Source organism: Arachis hypogaea, chromosome 7 (genome assembly GCF_003086295.3).
Source record: "Arachis hypogaea cultivar Tifrunner chromosome 7, arahy.Tifrunner.gnm2.J5K5, whole genome shotgun sequence".
Lineage (NCBI taxonomy): Eukaryota > Viridiplantae > Streptophyta > Magnoliopsida > Fabales > Fabaceae > Arachis > Arachis hypogaea.
The window spans coordinates 9,751,367-9,775,400 of NC_092042.1; the positions used below are offsets into that span (position 1 = coordinate 9,751,367).

The 24,034-nt window shown below is 33.5% G+C and overlaps 3 protein-coding genes across 3 annotated transcripts; 1 reads left to right on the forward strand and 2 right to left on the reverse strand.

The window, feature by feature from the left end:
- The first annotated feature begins 593 nt into the window (after positions 1 to 593).
- Positions 594 to 4,164, forward strand: LOC112702381 (uncharacterized). Its single transcript, XM_025753383.2, has 4 exons — positions 594 to 1,177; positions 1,308 to 1,591; positions 3,534 to 3,686; positions 3,785 to 4,164. Exons 1-3 carry the CDS (start codon positions 886 to 888, stop codon positions 3,600 to 3,602), a joined length of 645 nt encoding a protein of 214 aa, XP_025609168.1. The 5' UTR covers positions 594 to 885; the 3' UTR covers positions 3,603 to 3,686; positions 3,785 to 4,164.
- A 1,960-nt stretch (positions 4,165 to 6,124) lies between these two features.
- On the reverse strand, positions 6,125 to 11,758 carry LOC112702383 (3beta,22alpha-dihydroxysteroid 3-dehydrogenase). The gene is made up of 8 exons (XM_025753385.2): positions 10,878 to 11,758; positions 9,256 to 9,405; positions 8,381 to 8,629; positions 7,420 to 7,509; positions 7,249 to 7,327; positions 6,908 to 7,014; positions 6,634 to 6,764; positions 6,125 to 6,539 (listed from the first exon to the last, which is right to left on the reverse strand). Exons 1-8 carry the CDS (start codon positions 11,394 to 11,396, stop codon positions 6,422 to 6,424), a joined length of 1,443 nt encoding a protein of 480 aa, XP_025609170.1. The 5' UTR covers positions 11,397 to 11,758; the 3' UTR covers positions 6,125 to 6,421.
- An 8,696-nt stretch (positions 11,759 to 20,454) lies between these two features.
- Positions 20,455 to 23,072, reverse strand: LOC140174277 (uncharacterized). Its single transcript, XM_072198680.1, has 5 exons — positions 22,748 to 23,072; positions 22,286 to 22,367; positions 21,956 to 22,180; positions 21,375 to 21,748; positions 20,455 to 21,272 (listed from the first exon to the last, which is right to left on the reverse strand). Exons 1-5 carry the CDS (start codon positions 23,070 to 23,072, stop codon positions 20,455 to 20,457), a joined length of 1,824 nt encoding a protein of 607 aa, XP_072054781.1.
- Positions 23,073 to 24,034: the final 962 nt, after the last annotated feature.

Sequence of the window (24,034 nt, forward strand, 5' to 3'; positions counted from 1 at the left end):
AATATAATATTTAAAATTTTCTACACATAATATTCATAACTATATTACTCAATTATTTTAATAATAATTAATAAATATTAAATAAGATAAATTTAAGCTATTTGAATTGATTTCTTATTGTTTCTAAAATAATATTATATTTTTATATACTAAGAAGAGTGATTTTTTCTTGACACTAATTTATTATGACCTCATGTTTAAAGAAATGAAAGAAAATTTATAAAAAAAAAAACTAAATAAGTGATTATAAAGTAATATTGAATAACAAAATTACTTGATAAAAGAAATGCGAAATCTCTTATAAGTGTAATGGCTTTATTTAATCAATATTATTGTTTTAATTTAACAACTTAAGTTCACTATATATGTTTATAATAAGTTAATAACAAGTATAGTTTTTTATTAAATCCGAGTTTACCGTAACGTTTGACCTAATTAACAACCAGATAAATTTGTCTTTTCACCGCGTTGAGAATCCAAAAATTTTCAACAGTTTTAATCATTTATAACCAATTCTGATTCTTCTAGATAGTACCTAAAATAGTAAAATTTGTAGTAATCATAAATACTAATCTTCTGCGTTGTATTAGAGAGAGAGAGACATGAAGAAAGACTTGAAAAAATAAATTTAAAAAAAATCTAGAAGTCTTTGTTGGGCGTTATAAAGTTCCAACTTCTAATCTATTTGTCTTCACTCAACATAGTAGACAAGTATTGGTCAAAAAAATAACACATTTCTTCCTCTCTATTCTTTTCTCCCTAAAATATATTGTAAACCTTTTGTTTTTGTATCTCAATTCAATTCACACACACACATATATATACTCCTTCATTTTCTCTAAGAAACCCATAGTTTTGGAAGAATCTTGGAAAGAAGCATAAGAGATGGGTTTTTCAAAAGAAGAGAAATCAAAGAGGGTATTGAGGGTTGTGAAGACACTTTTCTTTTTAATCACAATGATTATGTCATTGCTTCTCATCTCTGCTCCCACCATTCTTGTTATTGGCGATGCTCTGCTTCCCTCTGCTCTTCTCTCTGTTTTTTCTTCTTCATCATTGTTGTCGCCGCCATCATCTATCAAAACAACTCTGTTTTCTCATCTTCAGAATTACGATTTTCGATACTCCCTCGTCGATATCCCCCTCCTATCCATCGCTCGATCTCTCGTTATATTCTGTAAGTAATTATGATGCATAAATACCATAGTTTTTTAATCAAAAAGCAAAGAAAAATATATACTCTGTTTTCCTCTGTTTCTTAATGTTATGCTCTGTTTTCCTCTGTTTTTGTCCCCTGTTTTTTTCAGGTGTTTATAGCTTATGTGATGGGCCAAGGCTTTCAAATGGTCCATATTTGGGTGTAACAACGGTGTGTTCGGTGTTTTCTTTGATGTTTGTGTCATTGAAAGCTGTTTACATATTTGGGAGTGGAACAACAGCAGCAACAAAAGAGTATTATTATGTTAGAAGCTCCGAAATAGCTTTATTTGTGTGCTCTTATGTTTTTGCTGTGGGGCATGTTGTTGTTGCATACAGAACAAGTTGCAGAGAGAGAAGGAAGCTTTTGGTCTACAAAATTGACATTGAAGCTGTAAGTCTTTCATCCTCAATTTCTATTCCATTTGGCATCAAAATCAATTTACTTAAAAAACAAGTTATTTTGAAAAGGGATGAGTCAATTAAGTGTTTGTATTTTTCTATTTTTTAACTCATTAGTTGTTTAAGTGCAACTCCCTAAGAAATTAGTTGTTTTAAAACAAATTGATATCTATTTAAAGGATTTAATCATATAGTATCACACCAACAAAAGTACCATTAATCTGAAAGATATAAACATCTTATATATATATATATATATATATAGTGACAATGATTTTGTAATTTGTTTTATATTATCAAAGAATGATAAAATTGAACTCTTCTTTTATTAGTCATGAAAATATCATTACCCATTGAAAACGGAAATATACACACGTTTTTAAACCAAATTTAAGAGGAAATGGGTTATGGGGTCCCACTTAGGTACAATAAAACACCAATGAAACTTCCTTGTATGACCTTAGTGCCATAGGTGTGGTTGAGTATATTCCAATAGAAAACAATGTTTTTAATTTTTGCTTGCTTGTGGTGGTGCACCATTAAGTTTTCTTTGAATTCTTCAACCCTAAAATTCAAATTCAATATTATGCTTAGCTTTAACAAATAACAAAATATCTCTATTAATAACTTTTCAATTCAGCTACATAGTGCTGGTGAGAAATTACAAAGGGTAGGCATAGTGGAAATGTTAGACTCCTGGTCAAACCATTTACCAATTTGATTTTAATCTTCCAGATGGTCAAACCTAGCCCTTTTATAATCAAATTTTCTATAATTTATTAAACATTTTTTTTTTTGGTGTGTCTAGAAACATGCATGTTCTTAAATAAATGATAACTGAATCATGGAATGTAAAACCTAGTCTCACTCAAACTCACATGTGAATCATGATATTTTTCCATGTTACAAAATTATGGAACGTGCATAGCACCGCCCTAAAATTATGGCTAGAACCGACCATAGTTAATTTATGAATATTTTAGGCATCTATGATCATGTGCCAATATATTTGCAAATCATGTTCCACTTCTTTTGATGTTGAATCCAAATTCTTTCTTAGCATGAAACTCATCATCATAGCAATAACCAGAATATCATAACTGCCCATCAGCAATAATTCTTAAATCTTAGGTTTCTCTCGCTAAATCCGAGGCAATCATCAAATCATTTCCCACCTCAGCCCATACTTACATAATTAATAATTAATTATTTAATGCAGAAACAATGATATTTGAATTTTTTTTTTAGTGGTCAAGTAAGAATATTAAATTATTAATATCTTAGCTATATATTTTGTACCGAGATTAAAAGTGAAAATATTTTCAGCATGCAATATATTAGAAACATTAGAAGATTATTTATCTTTTATAAAAGTTTAACATTTTAGATTTTGAATAGGTATTCTTAAAGACAGATACATGGGTACCTAAATGTGTTTGCTAATATTTTAAAAACAATATGTCTAGTGTATTTTAAAATTTAAAATAGTTATAACAAACAAATTTTGAAATTTTTTAGTATTTTTAGTGTATCAATATTTGAAAATTACTTGTTTAAAATCTTTAAATTTTTTTTTTGAATTTTGATAAACAAATTGAGAAGGAAAAAAAAAAGAGAAAAGTAATTAACTGAGTTAGTAATACTACATAGCTAGTAAATATTATTATTTTAGATAAGTATTTAATTACTTATATTTATAAAAATTTATATACATAAAATATATAATTTGTATAATTTATTAATATTTATACACATAAGTTAACATAAATTATACTTATATTTATCAGAATTTATATACATAAATTAATAAAATTTATTTATTAAATAAATTTAATATTTGTACTGATTAATATTGACCAAAATTATTAAAAAATACTGGCTCTCAAAATTTTCTGTTCTGTTAACCAAATTGTGTTTATGATATATGTTTGCAGATTTCAGCTTGTAAAAATGGGTATTCTCGGTATCCAAAGAAGATTCTTGTAGAAGAGAGAGTCAAATGAACCTTTGCTAACGTTACTTAGTAATAGTTATTTCCAAATCTAACGTAGATTTTGCGCCAACATGGTACCCCATTTCCTACCAAGGTAATTTACCATTTTCAGCTGTATTTGTCTGCCGTAAAATAAAATTCAAATTTTTTAAACAATAACCACTAAATGGCTTTGTTATTCTCCTTGTACAGGGTATTATCATCCAGAAAATTCCAATAGTGACCTTGACACGGAGCACTGAATAGAGATCACATAGGAGGATTGATGTATATACATGTATAGAATAGAATAGGGGCACCCTTTTCATGGTTTTCCATGCTAATTCAATTAATTTTTATAGTAATACCCCGCTTCTGTTCAAGCCTTCAAGGTGCTTGAATGATGGGATGCTTTTAACATTTTTTTCTCAAAAAATGAAAAAAAAAAGAAAGATAGAGTTCATGTAATATAAAATTTCAGTTACGGATGATGTCATCATGATGGCAAGGATTTGCCTTATGATAAGTGTATGTAGATGATGAGATAAAATTATATATGTATATATATCAAATTCCTTTGGTTTGAGTTTAAATTTTATTTTTTGTTGGGCACTTAAATGCAGGAATTTGATTTTTTTAGGAGTATTTAAATTAATATTTTTAATTTTAAATTATTTATGGTTCTCTTTAAAAAAATTTAATTGGGTAATCTATCAAGGATTATTACTTTTACTATGTCATATATGTGAAAAAAAAATTCAGGATCAGGGAATTCATAACAAAAACAAAAAAATATGGTATTGGAGTATTTGTCTTATATGCACAAATAAAATTAAGTTAGATTTTTACTCAAAATAAAACAGAACCTAAAAAAAAAAGAATTGAAAAAGTCAAAAACAAAAAATTTACATTGTGATTTAATTTTATTTAGATTTGATATTTATAAAAATAATACATCGATAAAAAGTTAATTCAAAAAGTTAAATATAATCTATATATGGATAAAAGAAAAGCTCAAAAATCTTTTTTCTTTGTTCTAAAAAGTTCATTTTAAAAAAAAGTTATAAAGTAATAAAAATGGATTGAAATTTACACATCAATTTATTTTTGTGATCTTTTGTGAACTATAAACATCAAAAAATGCATATACGACTCTTAAAAAAATAAAAGTTTATCTTAATCAATTGATTTTATAAAGAGATTTCTGAATCAATTTATTGACCTTATAATATATCTTAATATAGAGGATAAAAACAAAAATTTATATCTGTTTATAAATTTTTGAGTGGATAGATACTCGAAATAACAATTTATGATACTATTAAATTTATAATATCCCACTATATAGAGAGTATGCATGGGACTAGCTCCTTCAATGGAATATAACATTTCCTCATACTTGGTGTCAATGAGTGCTTTAAAAAAAAAAACATTATGCCTGCCAAGGAACTATGATGTAATAATACCATGGCATTTTGAGTTTGATATTAATTTTTTTTCAAAAATTATTTGATTTTGTATCGAAAGAAGGAGTAGTATGAAAAATTTGTAGTTATTATTTCATATGATGTATTGGAAGTCTATTATAGTATCACAAATTATTTAGTTTTTTGTTTTTACACCAGAAATATTTAAACAATGTATATATATATATTCTAACTATTTGAATAAAAAAACATTTTGGGACTGATGAACAACAAACAAAATAATAATAAAGTAATGGAACATAGTATTTTATAAATACTTCAAACAAAAAAGAAAGAATGGTTATTGAATCTTCTTAACCCAACATATCAAATACTAACCCATCATAAATTAGACCTCTATTTAAGGGGTTGTTATGATCATTACATAAATGATGAAGTATTTAACTCAGGATACTCATCACTTAAATAGATTACTGATTTAACTATTAGATTAATCTAAGTAGGTTTATTATTAGTAAGATTTATCCGATTTTTTTTTTTTTGGTCATATATACATCCATTCACACACAATGTATGGCTCTTTAATCATCATAGCAGAAAGTGGAGCCTGGTGTGGCACTTTTAGAGACAAAACCAATTTTTTTTTTCTTTGGTGTACTAGAGACAAACAACTTTGTCATTGGAATACTACAGCCTCAGCCATTTATCAGAGTTCAGATTGTTTGATTTTCATTAGAGAAATGGAAACAAAACATGGGTCAAAGATGTACCTTATATAGAAGAACATGGATCAAAGCCTAACTCAAACAGGAAGGCTCAAGACTAATAATATTGGGCTGGATTTTATTTATACTCCCTTTCAAAATGCTTTGCATAGTTCATAGTTGTATTGCTTGCTTTCCTAATCAGATGACATCTTTGGCATTTGGATTACCTTAGTGAAACTCCAAAACTAAGTTACAAGATTAATGTTTCTTCTTGAAGCCATGATTTTGATAAATTTTGGACGGAAAACCAAACATGTTCATAGAAATGGAGGCCAATTATATTCATGATATTTTCTTTTGAGGATTGATTTAAGAATTAAGAGAGATGTTATTTGTGAATATGAGCATCTTTAAAAGAATTTGGAAGAACTAATTAATATCATATATATTTATAAAAGGATGATGCATTTAATTTGATCTCTTTACCTTACATCCTTTCTCCCATTTCCCTTAACCCTAAAATATGACATCCCTATAACCGAAAAAAAAAAAAGAAAAAAGAAATTACCATCATATATGAACATCTAAACTATAGGGGATATAATAATCTTATCTTATTAATTATAATGGACATTAATAAAACTGACCAAACTCATCATCTACATTATCTGCTTCAAATCCTCCTTTTGAGATTCTTCTATGTTGTTCTCTCATCATCATTGTGCTTTACATAGTTTATTGTAATCCTCTCTACGCTTCACTATGATAGGGTACCTCTTTTGTGTCCTAGTTGTTGGAAAAAACACCAACTTATCTTCCTCTGCAGGGTACCAACTGTTTTACATTGTTTAAACAACATTAGCCATTGCATCCAATAAGTAAAACATGTTCCTTAATCACACAAGAAACATGTGTTTTAGGTACATACCTGTATTGGGTTACCATGCGATGAAGGAAGACGGATAGCAGCACTCTGGCTAGCTCGTAGCCAGGGCACCGCCGTGGCCCTCCGCCAAACGGAGTATATACATTTGTAGGGCATGTTACTTCCGTGTTACTCTGCATTGTTTGGATTAATTAGTTTGTTTATGTTAAAAATCCGAACATCAAACCAACTCACTCTTCTCTACGTGGCAACACCCCCGTGTTTTAGAGAAGAGTGAATACATGTAAGGTAGGGAGAGTATTAGCCTATTAGATACCTGCCATCTCCATGGATTGAAGGTGCGAGCATCTTTGAAATGATCTGGGTTTAGATGCACAGCACGAAATGATGCAAAGACCTTCCATCCCTTAGGAATAGTGTAACCTATTAAAATATTTGAAGCATTGATTAACTAACTTTGCTATGCCTATTATCGACAACAATATGTTATTTGATTAGCGATAATGCTAGATAATGCTAGTAAGACAAAAAAAAAACTAGAATTTACCTTATTTAATGTTCATTAATTGTTGGTAGAAATAATGAATAATAAATAAAAAAAGTTCTGTTTTTGTCTAATTTTTTTTTGTTATCAAATATTTCCGTTACTAATAATACCTTTGATGTTAATGTCTGTCATTGCTCTCCTAAATATCCCACCAATTATGTTTCCCACACGCAAAGTCTCGTTCACAACCTATATATATTACACAAAAAGGAGTTTATAAGCAATAAAATAACTAACGTAAGTAAAATTTGACAAACTATTAATTTAAAGTGTGTTCTTACGCATTGGGTAAATGCCATTGACTTATAATCTGACCACTCCAATGGTGCCTCTGAGTTACTCTTCTTTGACCGAATTTGATCATGTTCCTCCTGTAAAAATAAAATTCTAACATTATTGATCACATCAAAGGTCTATCATGCTCTTGTGTCACACATGCATAGACGGGTCAAAATGTCAAAACACCAAACTCTGAATCAGGAACTGACATCATTTGACTTTGTAATGTGTTACTTTGGCCATGCCTTGATGGCTGCATGATTGATACCTTTGCAAACATATTGCTCAAATTTCATAGATTTAGTTAGATTTTTTTGCTTTTTGCCATGTGACATTGAAGGTTAAGGATAGTTATAGATTGAAATTCTATTAAAAGTTTGTTACTTACCAATAAATTACTACTGCATACACAATACGATTCGAATTCTTAAATTTACTTAAACCGTGTCCATTACTATGAATTTATGTCGTATAATATTAAAAAAAATTTAGTGTTCTTGAAATACTGGTGTACTAATGATTTTAACTATTAATTTTAATTAATATATATACATATTTCTTTATAATTAAGATCAACAATTAAAAATATTAAATATCGTTATTCTAAAAACATTTAAAATTCTTCCTATAATATGAAGTCTATCTAAAACATTAGCAAAATCCTGTTACTTAATGAGAAATTATTATGAATAGGTTTTTCTTTGAAATAGAGTGATTTGTCCAAAACTTGACAACCTACCCTGTTGTCTTCTTTCAAAGTTGCTCTGTTCAAACCAATGCATGACTTTCAAGTTTTCAACCGCATTAATTAACTTGGGTGAACACGCTTTTACCATGCATAAAACAACAAAACTAACCATCAAGTATTTGGAATATTACTTGAAGTTTATGTTAATATTAATCACAACAAAAATATAAGAAAGAAGATATGCAAACATCTTAAGACTTTATGTTAATGTGTACCTTGAGTTGTGCTAAGGCTAGAGGAGTCTCCGTGAGGAACTTGACGGCCAGAGTCATTATGGTGGAGGTGGTTTCGTAGCCGGCGACAAGCAATGCCACCATGAAATCCACTATTTGCTCGTCGGAGAAGCGGTTGCCGGAGCCCAACAGTGCCCCCAGCATATCATTCTTTTTTCCCTCCTCTGTTTCACTTTCTTTTCTCCTCTCCCTCACTATCAACGTTAGTGCCTCCGCCACCTTCCTTCTTGCCTATACACACAATAATTTACATCAATTAATTCTTTTTCAAAGTTAGGAATGAGACTCGAACCCAAAACCTCTAAATAAAAAGAGTCCAAGCGAGGAGGGAAGACTATAACATTTAAACTCAGCTTGTTGGCAATTTACATTAATTAATTAATTAATAATCAATAATTAATTTAATAATTCAATGTTAACCAAAACCCATTGCATAACAAAACAAAAAAAGGTAGTTGAATTCTAAATTTTAAGAATCGTATATCTTAAAATATATTTGATTTGTATTTTCATTTTTATTCTTATTACTAGTGTTTGTTTTTAAAATTTTGTAAAAAAAAAAAAAGAAAAACAACACAATCAATAAAATTATATTTCTGTTTTTACCTTATATTTTCCTTTTTTTTACAAAATTCTAAAATAAAAATAAAAATGAAAATACAATCTAATTTTCATAATAAAATATATTCATAAGTAACATTTCTTAAGATGTAATATAAAACTGAATCTATATCTTATCAAACTGTGAATATTAATTATTATGTGAGTATGATATCTTATAATAAATAACTAGCGTTTGTTAGAAGAATAAAGGATGATGAATTGAAAAATAATAACAATAATGAAAATGCATGTACCTTGATGGCTCTGCGGTAAGTAGTAGAGAAGAGAGGGAAAGGGAGAGTGAAGAATCCTTCAATCACAAGAACATACTCTTTCCTTAGATTTTCAGTCCATTCCCCGGGATCAAAGCTCATAAGCTGCTTCACTGTCAACTCAAATGTTATCTGCACCCAATAATTAATTAACTAATTAATTAACCGTAAGGTAAAAATAAAATAAAATAAAAGTAGTACTGTACTAGTATTTGATGATGGTAATTAATTAAGTATGATAACATGTCAAACATATAACAACAAATTCGTACATGGGCATGCTAAACCTATATGCCTATAATTTTATTTTATTGTATATAGGGAATGATTATTATTCTTATGCAGCCGTAAAAACTTTTAGTAAACGTGGGGACTTGTAAGCTAGGAATTCGACACATTACACAAAGCATCGAATCTTTATTCACCAAACCTCTCATTTTCACTTCCATCACGTAAATTACAGTCACATTATTACATCGTCCCAACTTCATGTAATAAAATTATTAATTTTTAAAAAACAATGGTTATTAACTTATTATTAGTTTAGTTTAAATATTTTTCTGAGGATATAAAAATAAACAGATTTTTTTAAGTTTTTAGACAGTGAACTTAGAATTTAAAAAATACAAAAATAAAAACAAAATGGTAATTGTGAGGTGCAAATTAAAGAGGCTGGTCCACCACTTCTTCCCCAATATGATGATGGCAAGTGAGGTAGACTCGAGCTATCCATGGCCTATTTGACACACTGATATGATTTTTGGGAAAGTTGACTTAAGTGAGAAAAATGTATTTTAGTATAAAAAAAATTAAAGCAAAAATAGATTGGTCACGGTATGAAGAAAAAGAAAGAAAAGGAAAAAAAAAAAAGCTTATATACACCATTATTACTTTGAGCAACACTTTACTCAATCATAGCTTCTATATGTCAATGCAATGTTTTTTACTTTTAAAAGTCAAATATTATATATTAACAAAAGAATCTCTAGTGAAAAAAAAAATATTTAGGACAAATAAAATTAAAAATAAATATTTGATTAACTTATTTTTTCAATCACTTTATAAGGATTTAGCTAATTTAACTAATCTATGTCTTCAAATGTATTTTAAAAATATAATAATAAATTTTTTAATATTTTTATATATTTAATATATTAAAAATATAAATATTTATTTTTCAATAATTTTTATAAAATATTTTTTATAGCATTCTTAATTAATTTATATCTTTAAAATATAAGTTTGCAAAATCCTTGCAATAATAGAATAGAGCTAGAAACTTTATAGTAAAAAAATGAGTATCTTAATAACTTATGCATGTCGAAAGGAGTAAGGTTGAGATAGTATAGATGAGACTATAAGTTGTATAAAAGGTGGATCCTAATATTGTTTCGTAACATGGTATGATTTAGTGAATGAAAAAAAAACGATATTTTAATTAACATTAAAGTAAAAAACAACATAAAAAAATTACTATTTGCACATAAAAACTTAATCATCCAATCAAATATAATATTATTTTATACAGATAATTAATATAGTTATTAATTTTTAATGCACACGTAATATGATGGCCTAGAAGGGGACTGAATAGCTGAAATTACCTTTTTGGCCTCCTCCATGAGAAGAACCCGGTCGGACCAGGAATCCAAGTTGAGACGAATAAGTCGGTCAATATCAAGAAGAAGATGATCCTTGATAATGGAAGAGTTAGCGAAGCTAGCAGTGAGTGAATGCATTCTCTTATGAAGTGCACCTTTCATCAACAGCAACGAGTGTTTCCCCAAGAGATTCGATATCGAACCGGGGTAGCTGCAATCGAAAAGTTTCCCTTCGTTCAGAAGAAAAAACCGGTTCGTTTCCGGGTCAGCCGAAAAAACCGTCGGTTCGCCGAACACGTGCGTTGTGAAGATCGGACCGTACCGGTTCACTCGCTGGTCTATGAACGGTTCGGGATTGTCGCTCTTGTAGGCGGAGATGAGCTGTATGGTTTCGCCGACAAAGGGGAGACCTAGGCTCCCCGGTGGTAAGCGGTGGTTGCGGTGGCGGTGTTTGCGGCGGAGGAGGATCCCGGCGGCGAGTGTTATGATAGCAAAAAAGAGAAAGATAATAGAAGCAGCCATGTATGATTGCTTTGAATGAATATGAAAAGGAGAGTGGAATTAATAAGTGGAAATAAGATAAGAGACTTGATAGTCAATAGAGTGGTATATATACATCTTATTACAGTTTTGTGTGCGTGTGTGTGTATATATAGTGTTAAAAATAAAATAAAATAAAAAAAGAAGAAGAAAGAATTAGTAGTACTATGGTGTGAGTGAGTAATAGTGTTGTGGTTGTGGAGTTTATGTGATAGTAATATGTGTATTTAATATTAGAGAGGGAAGGGGGTGATGGTTTCAAGAAAAGGGGCATTAATGGAGGGGGAGGGGGGAGGATGTGGGGAGAAACGATTAAATGTGGGATATTTTTGGTATCTGACATCATTTTTACCCTTCCTTCCATCAATTTTTATTGTGTGTTTTTCTCATTAGTAACTAGTAAAAAAGAGTAAATGCTCTGCTTGCTTGGTAAAATTTTCCACTTGCTTTTAATTCAAGGGTTTAACTAAAATTTATTTTTAAAATACATGATCAAATTATTAACTAAAATAATTTTATAAAAAATATAAAATTTAAATTTTTAATATATTTATTGGGTATTTATTAAAGTAAGATATTTAAAATTTTTATTATAAATAATCTTAACTTATGTCTTTAAAATACAAATTCGTCAAACTCTTAATTAAATTATTGATTATTTAAAATAAATTGATTTAAAATTACTCAGAATATATTTTTTTAAAAGATGGTAGCTAAGATAATAATATATATAATAAATAATTTAATTAAATATATTAAATTATTTAATAATTTTTTATTATTATTTTTATATGAAATATTTTTATATACTTAATTATATTAATTTAATTCAAAACTTTAAAATATAAGAAAGACACAGTATGATTGAAAAATAAAAACTTATATTTTATTGATGCAACATCGTTTCTATTTATTATTATTACAAAAACAATAAGAAGGGCATCATTTTATATAGTTACATATAATCATCATTACTCATTTGTTATATATAATTAATAATTTATGTTCTTATAATAAATAACTTTATAATATAGTATCAAAATGTTTAAAATTTAAAAATCTCAAATTTTATTAACATATGAAAAAATACAAAATGATATATAATTTACACTTTAAACTTCTTAAAAAAAACTGTTACATACATAAAAGCATATATTAAAAATATAATTATTTATATATTTTTTATTTTAAATTTTAAAATAAATAATTTTATGATAAATTTATATAAAGATTAACATGATATGTGTTTTAATAAGTTATAAAAGAATTTTTTATTTAAATAAATATATAAAAACCATTATTTAATAAAATACACATGGAAGAAAAGAAAGATCAAAATGTGCATGGTCATCTCAATTACATCGTCTGTGAATTGGAATAATCCTTCAATTTAAACTTGGCGCATACGAAATGGGAGTTTTATGTTAGAACCACCTCACCTGCGGCAACCACGAAATAGAACTCCATTTCACCTTCGTCGCATGCAAAATGGGATAAAAAATATTCACTATGTCAACATGGGTGTTTATGAGCCACTTTTGAATTATTCATCTCTCTCTTCTTCTACTCTCTCTTCCACACCCTTAAATTTCTCTTTTTAAGATTTTGGTCATAGCTAGTTTTGCTCTTTCTATAACCTCTGAAAATATTTATATCATCATATTTTCGAATGGATAAATTTCTCATACATCTGAGAGTATTACATTTGTTTGTGATGATTTACTTTGGATAATGATTTCGCAGCAAATATCGTTACAACAATTGAAAAATTTGATTCTGATAAATACTAGTATGATTGGAAAAAAAGAAATCACTAAGTTGATTTACAGGATGCCAGTTGTATTAGCCAATTCGTTAGCTTATCAGAAAATATAGATTAAATCTGGCTAGCATGTTTCGATGATATTTTCTTATCATCGTAGTATTGCAAGTATCTATTCCATGAAACTTCGTGTAAATTTTTAAGATGTTAGTGGTAACTTCTCTACTTCGAATAATGTGGAGGAAATTCAAAATTTTACATTGGCTGAAGTGATTCCCTTCCAGCAAATTGGTAGGGCTCGTAGTCCCACTTTTAATGCCTTTGTCACGTTGGAACAAAATGCAAAAAATTATCATGCACGCCCTTCTCCTTTCACATGTGTTACATTCCCAAAAGGTATTGCTGATGGATTAGCAGATTCGTCTGATGAAGATGAGATTGAGGATGATAGCGGTGAGGATGTAGAAGTTATTCTTGAAATCCAACGACTTTATAGCAAAAGGGTTCTCCCACTTCCTGCCCAATCGGTAGGTGTCACGACACCATGTGGTGTTCTAGTGTCACTCCAAGCCATTATCTGTTTCTAAATCTTGGAGCAATAATGAACTCGACTACAGCTGAGGACTGACCAAGCAACTCTGGTGAAATGGAGGCTTGAGATTGGGTTGAAGTTTCTTAATAGAGAAATAGCGATGCTTGCTGTTAAGAACTACAACATTCGTAGAAGTACGGAATACAAGATCGTAGAGTCAGATCAATCTCGATATGTATGTTGATGCAAGCAATTTGGTGACCAATGTCATTGGATGGTAAAGATTGCAAAGACCAAATCTTCAAGATTTTAGAAAATCTGAAAATACCAAAAGCCTCACAATTGTTTAGTAACTTCGATGTCGCAAGATCATACTCAACTTGCTAGCAATGTCATATACCATCATATATTTTCTATGGTTCATGCAGACGCGACTATTTGTATAAAGGTGTTGCAGGGATCAATAGAGTCAGCTTACGGGTACAAGGTTTCTTACAAGAAGGTTTGACACACGAAACAAAAGACAATTGCCAAAATTTATGGAGGCTGGGATGACTCATACAATCAGCTGCGGAGATATTTCAACACTTTACAAACTTTCATTCCAGGTATAAAGAACACATCAAAATAATTGATTTTTCTTGTTGCTGGTGTTTGGAATCGTTTCTCTGTTTTATTAGATAAGCATACTCATCTTAAGTACAATTGTTGACCTACAAACACGACTGTACTACGTTGGCAACACGTTGGACGATGACAACATTATGTTTCATCAGGTATTCTGGTTGTTTCCATCGTGTGTTGAAGCATTCAAGCATTGCAAGCCATTGGTCTCAGTTGACAGAATGCACTTGTGTGGTAAGTACACGGGCACCCTATTGATGGGAATAGCACAGGACAGGAATAACAACATTCTGCCCATCGCTTTTGTGATTGTCGATAAGAAGAATACAGATTCATGGTACTTTTTCTTTACCAACTTAAAGAGGCATGTAGCTTTCCAACCGGGGATTCTGCTTATTTCTGATAGGCATGCAGCAATAAAGGCAACCTTGGAGCAAGTTTGTTGGCGTGGATGGAAATACAATGTTTACTGTGTGAGACATAGTGTCTTTAACTTCGCAACAAGTTTCAAGAGTAAGGAAGCCAAAAGACACTTGGTCAACGCGGCATACTTGAAGACGCAAGAGCAGGCACAATACTACCTTGAGTTAATCAGTAGTGAGGATTCGGCCACGTCTTCGGTAATGATGGCCTGGATCCGTGGGTTAGAGCCACTAAATTAAAATGGCTACAGCACTGTAACGAGGGTCGTCGATATGGTCACATGACAACAGATTTTTTTGAGTGTATTAACTTAGTTCTCAAGGGAACTCGTAACCTTTCGGTTTGTGCAATTGTGAAGTCTACATACCATCGTCTTAATGTATTATTTGTCAACAAGGGTCGACAGGCACAAGTCCATACTCATTTTTTTCCTCTCTTTCTATCCTACTTCATCAGTTTTACTTTGTGAGCTGCATTAATGAATTGGTTCCCTGCCTCCTTTTATATTGAAATCCAGCCATAAACCTCCAACCGTTGCCACCCTCATCAACCACTGCATGCTGGTACGGGAATTGGAAACATGGGAACTTGCAACTTTGATTGTTGCATCACCATTTTGCATGTGACAAATGACACGAAGTCACCCAATTCGTGGCCGCCGCCCCTGACTTGGCCCAATTCGTGGTCAAGTGAGTTCGTCGACTTCGCAGGTGCCAAACGTGAGGTGGTCCACTTTGCATTCACTAAATAGGAGTTGGCCCATTTCGCTTGCGCCGTCACTGGATTGAAAAGATGGCTTCGTCTCAGATGTACCACCTAATCGTCTGTCATGTCAGCCTCCATTTTACATGCGCCAAGCCTGCGCTTTTTAATTTACATATTGTACCGGTGCAAGTGTATGACAAGGATATGGGGGTGGCTGGTGTGTAACCAGGTTGTGGTGTCAGGGGGAGTGGGACTCGGACCCTCCGAGTTCAAGCCACAAAACGCACGGTCCGAGTCCAGTGTACGGGGATGACGATGCTGAGGGACTCGGACCCTCCGAGTTGGCGTGCGTCACGGACCGTCCGATTTCGGACTGAGTAGTCGCACGGTCCGAGTCCAGTGATGGAGTGGACACGCGGCGCTTCCCCGTGGAGTCCCTATTCGGTGGGCATCATAAACGTAGAAAGAGAACCCTGCTCCCTTACCATCCGAATCCTTCACTCCCACCAACCTTTCTCCCTCAAAACCTTCATCTTCATTTCTCTGAACTTTGCATGGTGGAGGAGCAACATTAATGGGGAAAAAATCAAAAATTAAAGATGTTGATCGATCTGAGCTTCATATTATTCACTATCTCAGTGATCCTGATTATGTAAGTATTTTTTGAATTTCTTTTGAATTTTTTAATTTTTTTATAGTTATAGTTATTAAAATATAAAATTTCAATATGATGATTGTTGTTAGGATACACAGTTGAAGAATATAAATAGAATGATTATGACTAATTTGTTAGTATTAGTTAGATTATTTTAAAATATTTTGAACAGATTAATAATTATATTTATGATGATTAAAATTTATTTTATGATTATATTGTTGTTAGACATGCATTTGAAAAACATAAATGGAATGAGTATGACTTATTTTTCATTGTTTGTTAGATTTGTTTAAAATTATTTTACAGATTAATAATTATATAAATCATGATTAGAAAATTTGTTATGATTATGTAGTTGTTAGAGATATGTAGTTGAAGAATATAAATAGAATGGTTATGACTAATTTTTAAATATTTGTTAGGTTCTATTTAAATATTTTTTTACAGATTATTAATTATATATATCATGATAAGAAAATTTGTTATGGTTATGTTGTTGTTGTTCTTTAGTTTTGTGTTTTTGGCTGTAGTAGTAAGTAGAACATAATGTAAATTTTTAATAAATTTATTTAATTGTAGTATAATTATTATTTGTAAGCCAATGTTATTTGAATGTGTTTTTAAGAAATTAAGTGTAACTGTTATCGATTTTGGTTAGATGTTATTATTATTGTGGTAAAGTGTTAATGCTGAGTTGATTAGAAAGGTTTTTTTAATTAAGCCATGTTAGATATTTCTTTATGAGAAAATTTAAACAATTTTAATTGTAGTAATTATTATTAGCAAGTTAATTATTAGCGTTGTTAGAATATGAATGATGGCATATACAGATTTATTAATATTTTGTATTGCAGGGGAAAAATTTTTTAACAAAAGAGTAATTAATTAATGTTCGATATTATTGTCGATGTTGTAAATATTGTTGAGATTTATGATTAGGAATATATGTATTTGTAATGAGTTTCATTAGCAGTTATGAATACTTTTGAGGATTAACTAGTTAAATTTAGAAGTTACGAGAATTAGTTGTATAAGGATTCAGTCAATAAATTTATGATGGTAAGTTAGCAATTCTTAATAATTTGATTAGTAATTTGTTATGTTTTTTTGTAGAAATCAAGAATGTTGACATGTAACCATCCACTTCCTCCGGATCGGTACAACGAAAGGGTGGAGGATCATCTGTGAATTACCGGGTTCTATCATGCATCTCAGATTGGGATAGTGCAGTGTCAGAAAGCATTGGTAAATGCTCTAATTGAACGTTGGCACCCAGAGACACATACGTTCCACCTTCCCATTGGTGAATGTGCTGTGACACTTGAAGATGTAGCTATGATTCTTGGTCTTCCCACAGATGGTCTTCCGGTCACAGGGATGACAATGAGCAGTTATGAAGCGTTGGAGGCGGAGTGTTTGCTTCAATTTGGAGTTGCACCGCGTATGTCTGACTGTAGATCTAGTTGCATAAAACTTACCTGGCTGCGTGATTTAAAAGAAAATTTACAGTTGATTGATGATATCAGTATACAGAGGTATGTGAGGTGCCATATTATGTTGTTGATCGGGACGATCTTGTTTGGGGATAAGTCTGGGGCAGGAGTGCATTGGAAATTTCTACCCTTGCTACGTGATTTTGGTAGTATTGGTCAGTATAGTTGGGGAGCGGCATGCCTGGCACATCTCTACAGGGCATTATGTCGGGCATCCCGTTTTAACTGCAAGGAAATAGATGGTCCACTAACACTTCTACTCTGTTGGGCTTGGATCAGGATGCCATACCTATCGCCGCTACCTAGGGAACCTCGAAGTTTTCCACTAGCAAACAGGTAATAATTTATTAGAATGTACCCGTATGTTGATATTTATGATTCATTTAATGGTAGTTGAGGTAATTGAATATATCATAATAGGTGGCGGAACTGGGAGCGTGGTGACCGACGATTTAGATACTTGAAGTTAGCTCACTTTAGGAAGTCATTTGATGAACTTCAGGAAGGGCAGGTATGTTTCAATGAAAGTAGTATTAGTTTTATGTTTAGGGTCTGAGACATAATTATACAGCATTGTCTTTGTAATTGGCTTTGTGGACTGTTATGTTGAGGTTCCTTTATTTTTTCCAGTTTGTTTGGGTTGCTTATGCTGTGGATCGGGTGGATCCGAACATCATTCCTCCTGAAATCTACATGTAGTCGGTGGTTTGGAGTGCTACAGTTCCGTTGGTATCATTTGAATGTGTCGAGTGGCATGCTACCGATAGATTTAGGCGACAGTTTGGTTTGGTTCAGGGACTACCTAGTCAGGAGCGGAATCTAGACAAGGCGCATGGAGAAACCCTGAAGGGTCCCAAGAATCTTAATTGGGCCACGGAAGCGAGTCATTCAAAATGGGTGATGCATTGGTCAAACAGGTATAACTATATTCTATCTGAGCTTCCGATGCCTTCACATGATCTACTAGATAGTTACATGCATTGGTACCGATCAAAATATGGGGACCACTTGAACTTGTCAAATCTTGTGGGTCAAGATAATGATGAAGGTGATCAGGATATGGAGGAAGGTGATCAGGATTTGGATGAGGATAATCAGGATACCGATGAGGGTAGTCAGGATATGGATGCTGACAATCAAGTAGAAGAGCCACATTCGCCGCATGTATTACCTCCAACCCCGATTCCAGAAGAACAACCTCAGTCCTCAACCCATTATGTACCTCAGACACAGTTCCCCCCATCAGTTCCAATCAGTCAACAATATTGGGGTACCTCACAATTTGAAACAGGAGAAGGAGGTTCCTTTAGCCAGTTGCTTAGGTTGATGTCTGCAGATCCTGGACTACCACAATATGGCCAACAGCCTGACTTCATAGCTGGTAGGTATTCATTGGATGCGAGGTATCCGGGCCATACATCATCGGTTGCTTCTGGGGGGTTTGTGTCGGTTGACTCTAGTAGGAGTGATGACGGACGCGGAGCTTTTTTTAGTCAGAATCCTAACCGTGTATCCATGGGACTCATTGAAGAAGATGCTAACACACTCGAGAGGGAGACAGATGTGTATCTAGTAGATGACCCGGATGACGAGGAGGATCATGATGACGATGAAATAGAGGAGTTTGACGAGGATGAAGAATCTCGTAATGATGGTATTATGTTTTGTATTCTACTTTACATGTTGCATTACTTTTTTATTTTTTGTTCATAACTGGCATATATTTTTTACTTTTAGTAAATCTTATGTGGTTTATGTCTTGCTGTGATTACCTGCTGCGCATAATTTAATTATTTTTTATAAATTCTATACAGGTCATGCACGCACTCCGGATGAAACCTCCAAAGGTTACAATCTGAGGATTGATCCACCACGTCGCAGTGCTAGTCGCTACACTCCATCTGTCTTCAAAAAGGCGGCCAAGAAATGCAAGAATTTAGTCAAGGATGTGAAGTGGGCCATGAGAAAGTAGTTGTGTTGTAACTTATTTATTTAAGTAGTAATCACGTGGACCATGTTGTATTTATGTAGTATGTTTAGAGTATTTATGTTGTATGTTTAGAGTATCTATGTTGTATGATTAGAGTATCTATGCACTACGGACACTATTCAGGTATTGTTAATCTTGAGTACGCATTAAGGTACAGGTGTTGCATATGTACGCATTATTGTTGTTCATTCATACAATCAGATTGCACCGGAGCGGCCGGTTCATTTATACATTCAGATTGCACCGGAAAGGCCGGTTCATTCATAAAATCAGATTGCACAGGACAGGCCGGTTAATTTCGAAAAACAGGTTGAACCGGACCGGCCGGTTCATTTTATACAATCCGATTGAACCGGACTGGCCGGTTCATTTATACAATCCGGTTGAGGCGGACCGGCCGGTTCATTTACACAATCCGATTGAACCGGACCGACCGGTTCATGTATACAATGCGGTTGAACCGGACCGGCCGGCTCATTTACACAATCCGATTGAACCGGACCGGCCGGTTCATTTATACAATCAGATTGCACCGGAAAGGCCGATTCATTCATAAAATCAGATTGAAGCGGACCGGCCGGTTCATTCATAAAATCAGCTTAAACCGGACCGGCCGGTTCATTTATACAATGCGGTTGAACCGGACCAACCGGTTCATTTACACAATCCGATTGAATACATAAAAACATTAGAATAACATTACATAAACCATTTTAACATTAGAATACATAAACCGGTTTAACATAAAAACATCAGAAAAACATTACATAATGTTCCACATATCAAGTCAAGTTCTCTCAAAATGACAACCCATGACATAATACTGACGTTCTACACCTACCACAATGTGAACCTACTGAGCATCTCCGTCGGCAGTTCTACCAGCTGACTGACGGCATCTACTACGACTGTGTCCCTCAGCTCCACATAGCGTACATCGCCTAGGACGACGTAACATTCGCGTGTCCATCTCATTCAAGAAACGCGTCATCCTGGGGCGCCCTTTCGAGACACGTCTCAGATACGGATTCGGTACGTAGCGAGGATACGCAGGCCACGTCGTCGGGTTACCTAGTGGCCTAAATCTTGCTCGGTACACCCGCCGAACTTGGTCCATCTTATACACATCATGCACATATAGCTTCCAATCCAGTCGCTGGTTTGCGCAACATGCGAACACATGTCTGCAGGGGATCCGGTCCACCTGGAACTCACCACAGTCACATCGAAGGGCGCGTAGATCGACTGCAAACTCCAGTCCGCTTGGCATCTCACGCACCTCGAAGACCTCATTCTGCCGGTCAAAGCAACTGACCTGTATGTTTCCTGATGCAAGTTGGTTTGCATGCAACTTCGAGGTTACGACTTCGGAGAACACATGGCCAACATTAATCCGCGCTTCTGCCTCTGCTCTTTTTCTGGTGAAAAGCTCGTTTAGCCTGTAGAATGTTGCCTTGACAAGAGCAGTAATAGGAAGATTGCGTGCACCCTTCAACACTGAATTGATGCATTCCACTAGATTCGTTGTCATGTGACCCCATCGGTATCCACCATCAAACGCCAATGCGTACTGTTCGCGTGGAATTCGGTTTAACCAGTTGGTATACGCTTCCCCCCGTTCCCGTAATCGCTGGTAACGCACTTCATACTCCCGCACCATCCTGGAATATCCTAGAGGAAAGCAAAAAAAAAAATTAAAAATTATAAAACTCGAAAACAAATATTAATATTTAACTACTGTTAATAAGTTACTTAAATTTAGTAAATTATTACCAATGTTGACGACCAATTTTTGGAGGTACGGTGCCTTGAATTTCCGCAGAAAATTCGACTCTATATGCCTGATGCAGAACATATGAAAAGCTCTAGGAGGTGACCAGGCTCCGTTACTCCGTTCCACAGCTGCATTGATGGATTCGTGTCGGTCGGATATCAGTCCCACACCATCCCGAGTGACAACATGTTGACGCAAGTTACTAAGGAAAAAGTGCCACGCATCAGAAGTCTCTCCCTCGACAATAGCAAACACAATTGGGACGATGTTGTTGTTGCCATCCTGTGAAACTGCGACTAGGAGACAACCCTTATACTTTCCGTACAAGTGAGTCCCATCCACCTGGACAACTGGCTTACAATGTCTGAATGCCCTGATACAGGGGTAATAACTCCAAAATACTCTATGCAGTTCCCGAATATGACCAACCAAGTCATCGCCTTGGTATGCAGGCATAGTCTCAAAATGGACAACAGCTGATGGCTCCTTATGACACATGGCCTGAAACCATATAGGCAACGCTTCGTACGATGCCTCCCAACCTCCAAATATTTTTTCTACTGCCCTTTGCTTAGCCAACCATGCTTTCCGATAGCTAACAGTATAGTTAAACTTCGATTGCACTTCTGCTATAACGGACTTTACCTTTAAGGAGGGATCAGTCTCAACCAATGGCTTTATTGCTTCTGCAATTGTGATGGAGTCCAGCTTCGCATGATCCTGTGAAATGGTGGCTCTGGTACAAGTGTGACTACCATTATACCTCCTTATAACCCAACAATACTTCCTGCTGATCAGACTAACCCTGATAAGCCAATCACACCCTGACCTATACTGTGTACACTTGGCATAAAATGTCAAAGGCTCAGACTCATACACCCGGTAATCTACGCTTCGTCGTATGGTATACTCTTTTACTGCCTTAATAACAGCTTCCCGGGAACTAAACTCCATCCCAACAGCAAATTCACCATCTGCGACAATAGGAACTTCTGCCAGGACAACAAGCATGGGAAAAATTTCAATAAATACATATATATTTCAAAACCATACTAAATCAATATTAACTGCATCAAGTATGACATAAATCCGACCCTAACGTAAATAATAATAAAATATTAAATTCTATGTTCTATATTCGTTTAAAATAACGTTATATGTTTCAAACATTACTGAACACATATGTTGACTTTTATTTTTTTAACTTCCTACTATTTTTTAATTTTTTTTTACATAGGATCAGCTCAACCGGTTCAATGTCTAACACATACATGACATCAACGCATGCTTAAATAATGGGTAATAAATAATAATTCATTCATAAATAATTCAATAAATAAATAAAAAAGACAATTATTTTTTATTAACGTACCTGCAGTCATATATTCCGGAAACTCCGGAACATGCATGGCTTCCAAGTCCAGAACTCGCATGAATGAAGGCTCCCCAAACGGCATATCGTTTGCGAGTGCATCTGCCACCTCTGTCACATCTGGATCCATATTTCCCTCACCATGATCTTCATCTCCATCTGCACCAACACATTCGTAGTTGCTTTCGAACTCTTCTTCACTGTCACTATTATAATCTTCCCGTAGAATGTTTCGGTCTGCCTCAGATTGTTCAAACTCAACATACAACTCGATAAACGAGATCTGCGCCCGGTTTTCAATATACATTGAAAACATCTCCTGCATGCTCGCTTCGTCCGTCACATATCTTGTTTGAAATTGGACAAACCCACCAAATACCGGTACGGGATACTGTATAGAACACAGGATATTTTTTTTGCCCTCTCAGAATCAATCTTTTCACAGATCAAACCTTTCAGTTCTTCAAAGGAAATGATAAAAGGAATAACAACATCTATTGGATTTTCACAAATAAATTTTACCCCTTCAGATGTTTGTAATAAAATTTGACCAAAATAATAGACCTTTATTAGTACTCTATCACTCATTTCTCCTACTCACAAAAAAAAAACATAACACTAACTACACACTTCTTTGATTTTGAACAAGCATGAAATATTCCCAGAAGAACGAAACAGAGGAGGAAGCGGCGCATAAGAAGGAGAAGAAGAGGGATAACCTAACACTAACTCGTTGCACACTTTTATATAGACTCTATACTCAACTCGGACCGTCCGACTTGGTTAACTTCATTCAAAAAAATATATTCAACAACCAAATCGGACCATGCGTTTTCATCAATCGGTTCTACCATCCCTAGCCAAAACGGACGGTCCGACTCCATCCCCTACACGCAACTCGGACCGTGCGTGTTCTCCTCTACCCAAGCCATCTCGCAGGGTCCGATTCATCCGCAACAACACACTTTCCCTCCCCACCACAAATTGGACCGTGCGTTTCCCAGTTTAGCAACTTCACAAACACTGAACTCGGACGGTCCGAGTTCCACTCCCAAAAGCTGCCAAAACTCTGCCCCACATACATGTTTAACCCACCTTAACTCCATATCCATGCAACACTCACATACAGGCTCCATTTCGAAAAAATTGAGCCCCAAGCCTGAGTTAAAGGATAATTCCAATTTGATCTTTCCACAGCCATGGGCATTTTTATTTTTTCTTCTTTCCCTCCGTATTTTGATAAATAATAAATGTTCATATATTTATTTAAATAAAAAAACCAGTTAT

Coding starts and splice junctions, on each gene's coding strand:
- LOC112702381 (XM_025753383.2), top strand. CDS start 886: ATGGGTTTTTCAAAAGAAGAGAAATCAAAGAGGGTATTGAGGGTTGTG. Junction 1,178..1,307: donor TCGATCTCTCGTTATATTCT/GTAAGTAATTAT, acceptor TGTTTTTTTCAG/GTGTTTATAGCTTATGTGAT. Junction 1,592..3,533: donor ACAAAATTGACATTGAAGCT/GTAAGTCTTTCA, acceptor ATATGTTTGCAG/ATTTCAGCTTGTAAAAATGG.
- LOC112702383 (XM_025753385.2), bottom strand. CDS start 11,396: ATGGCTGCTTCTATTATCTTTCTCTTTTTTGCTATCATAACACTCGCC. Junction 9,406..10,877: donor TCATGGAGGAGGCCAAAAAG/GTAATTTCAGCT, acceptor TATTGGGTGCAG/ATAACATTTGAGTTGACAGT. Junction 8,630..9,255: donor CTTACCGCAGAGCCATCAAG/GTACATGCATTT, acceptor TTGTGTGTATAG/GCAAGAAGGAAGGTGGCGGA.
- LOC140174277 (XM_072198680.1), bottom strand. CDS start 23,072: ATGCAGGAGATGTTTTCAATGTATATTGAAAACCGGGCGCAGATCTCG. Junction 22,368..22,747: donor TCCGGAATATATGACTGCAG/GTACGTTAATAA, acceptor TTGTCCTGGCAG/AAGTTCCTATTGTCGCAGAT. Junction 21,273..21,374: donor AAAATTGGTCGTCAACATTG/GTAATAATTTAC, acceptor GCTTTCCTCTAG/GATATTCCAGGATGGTGCGG.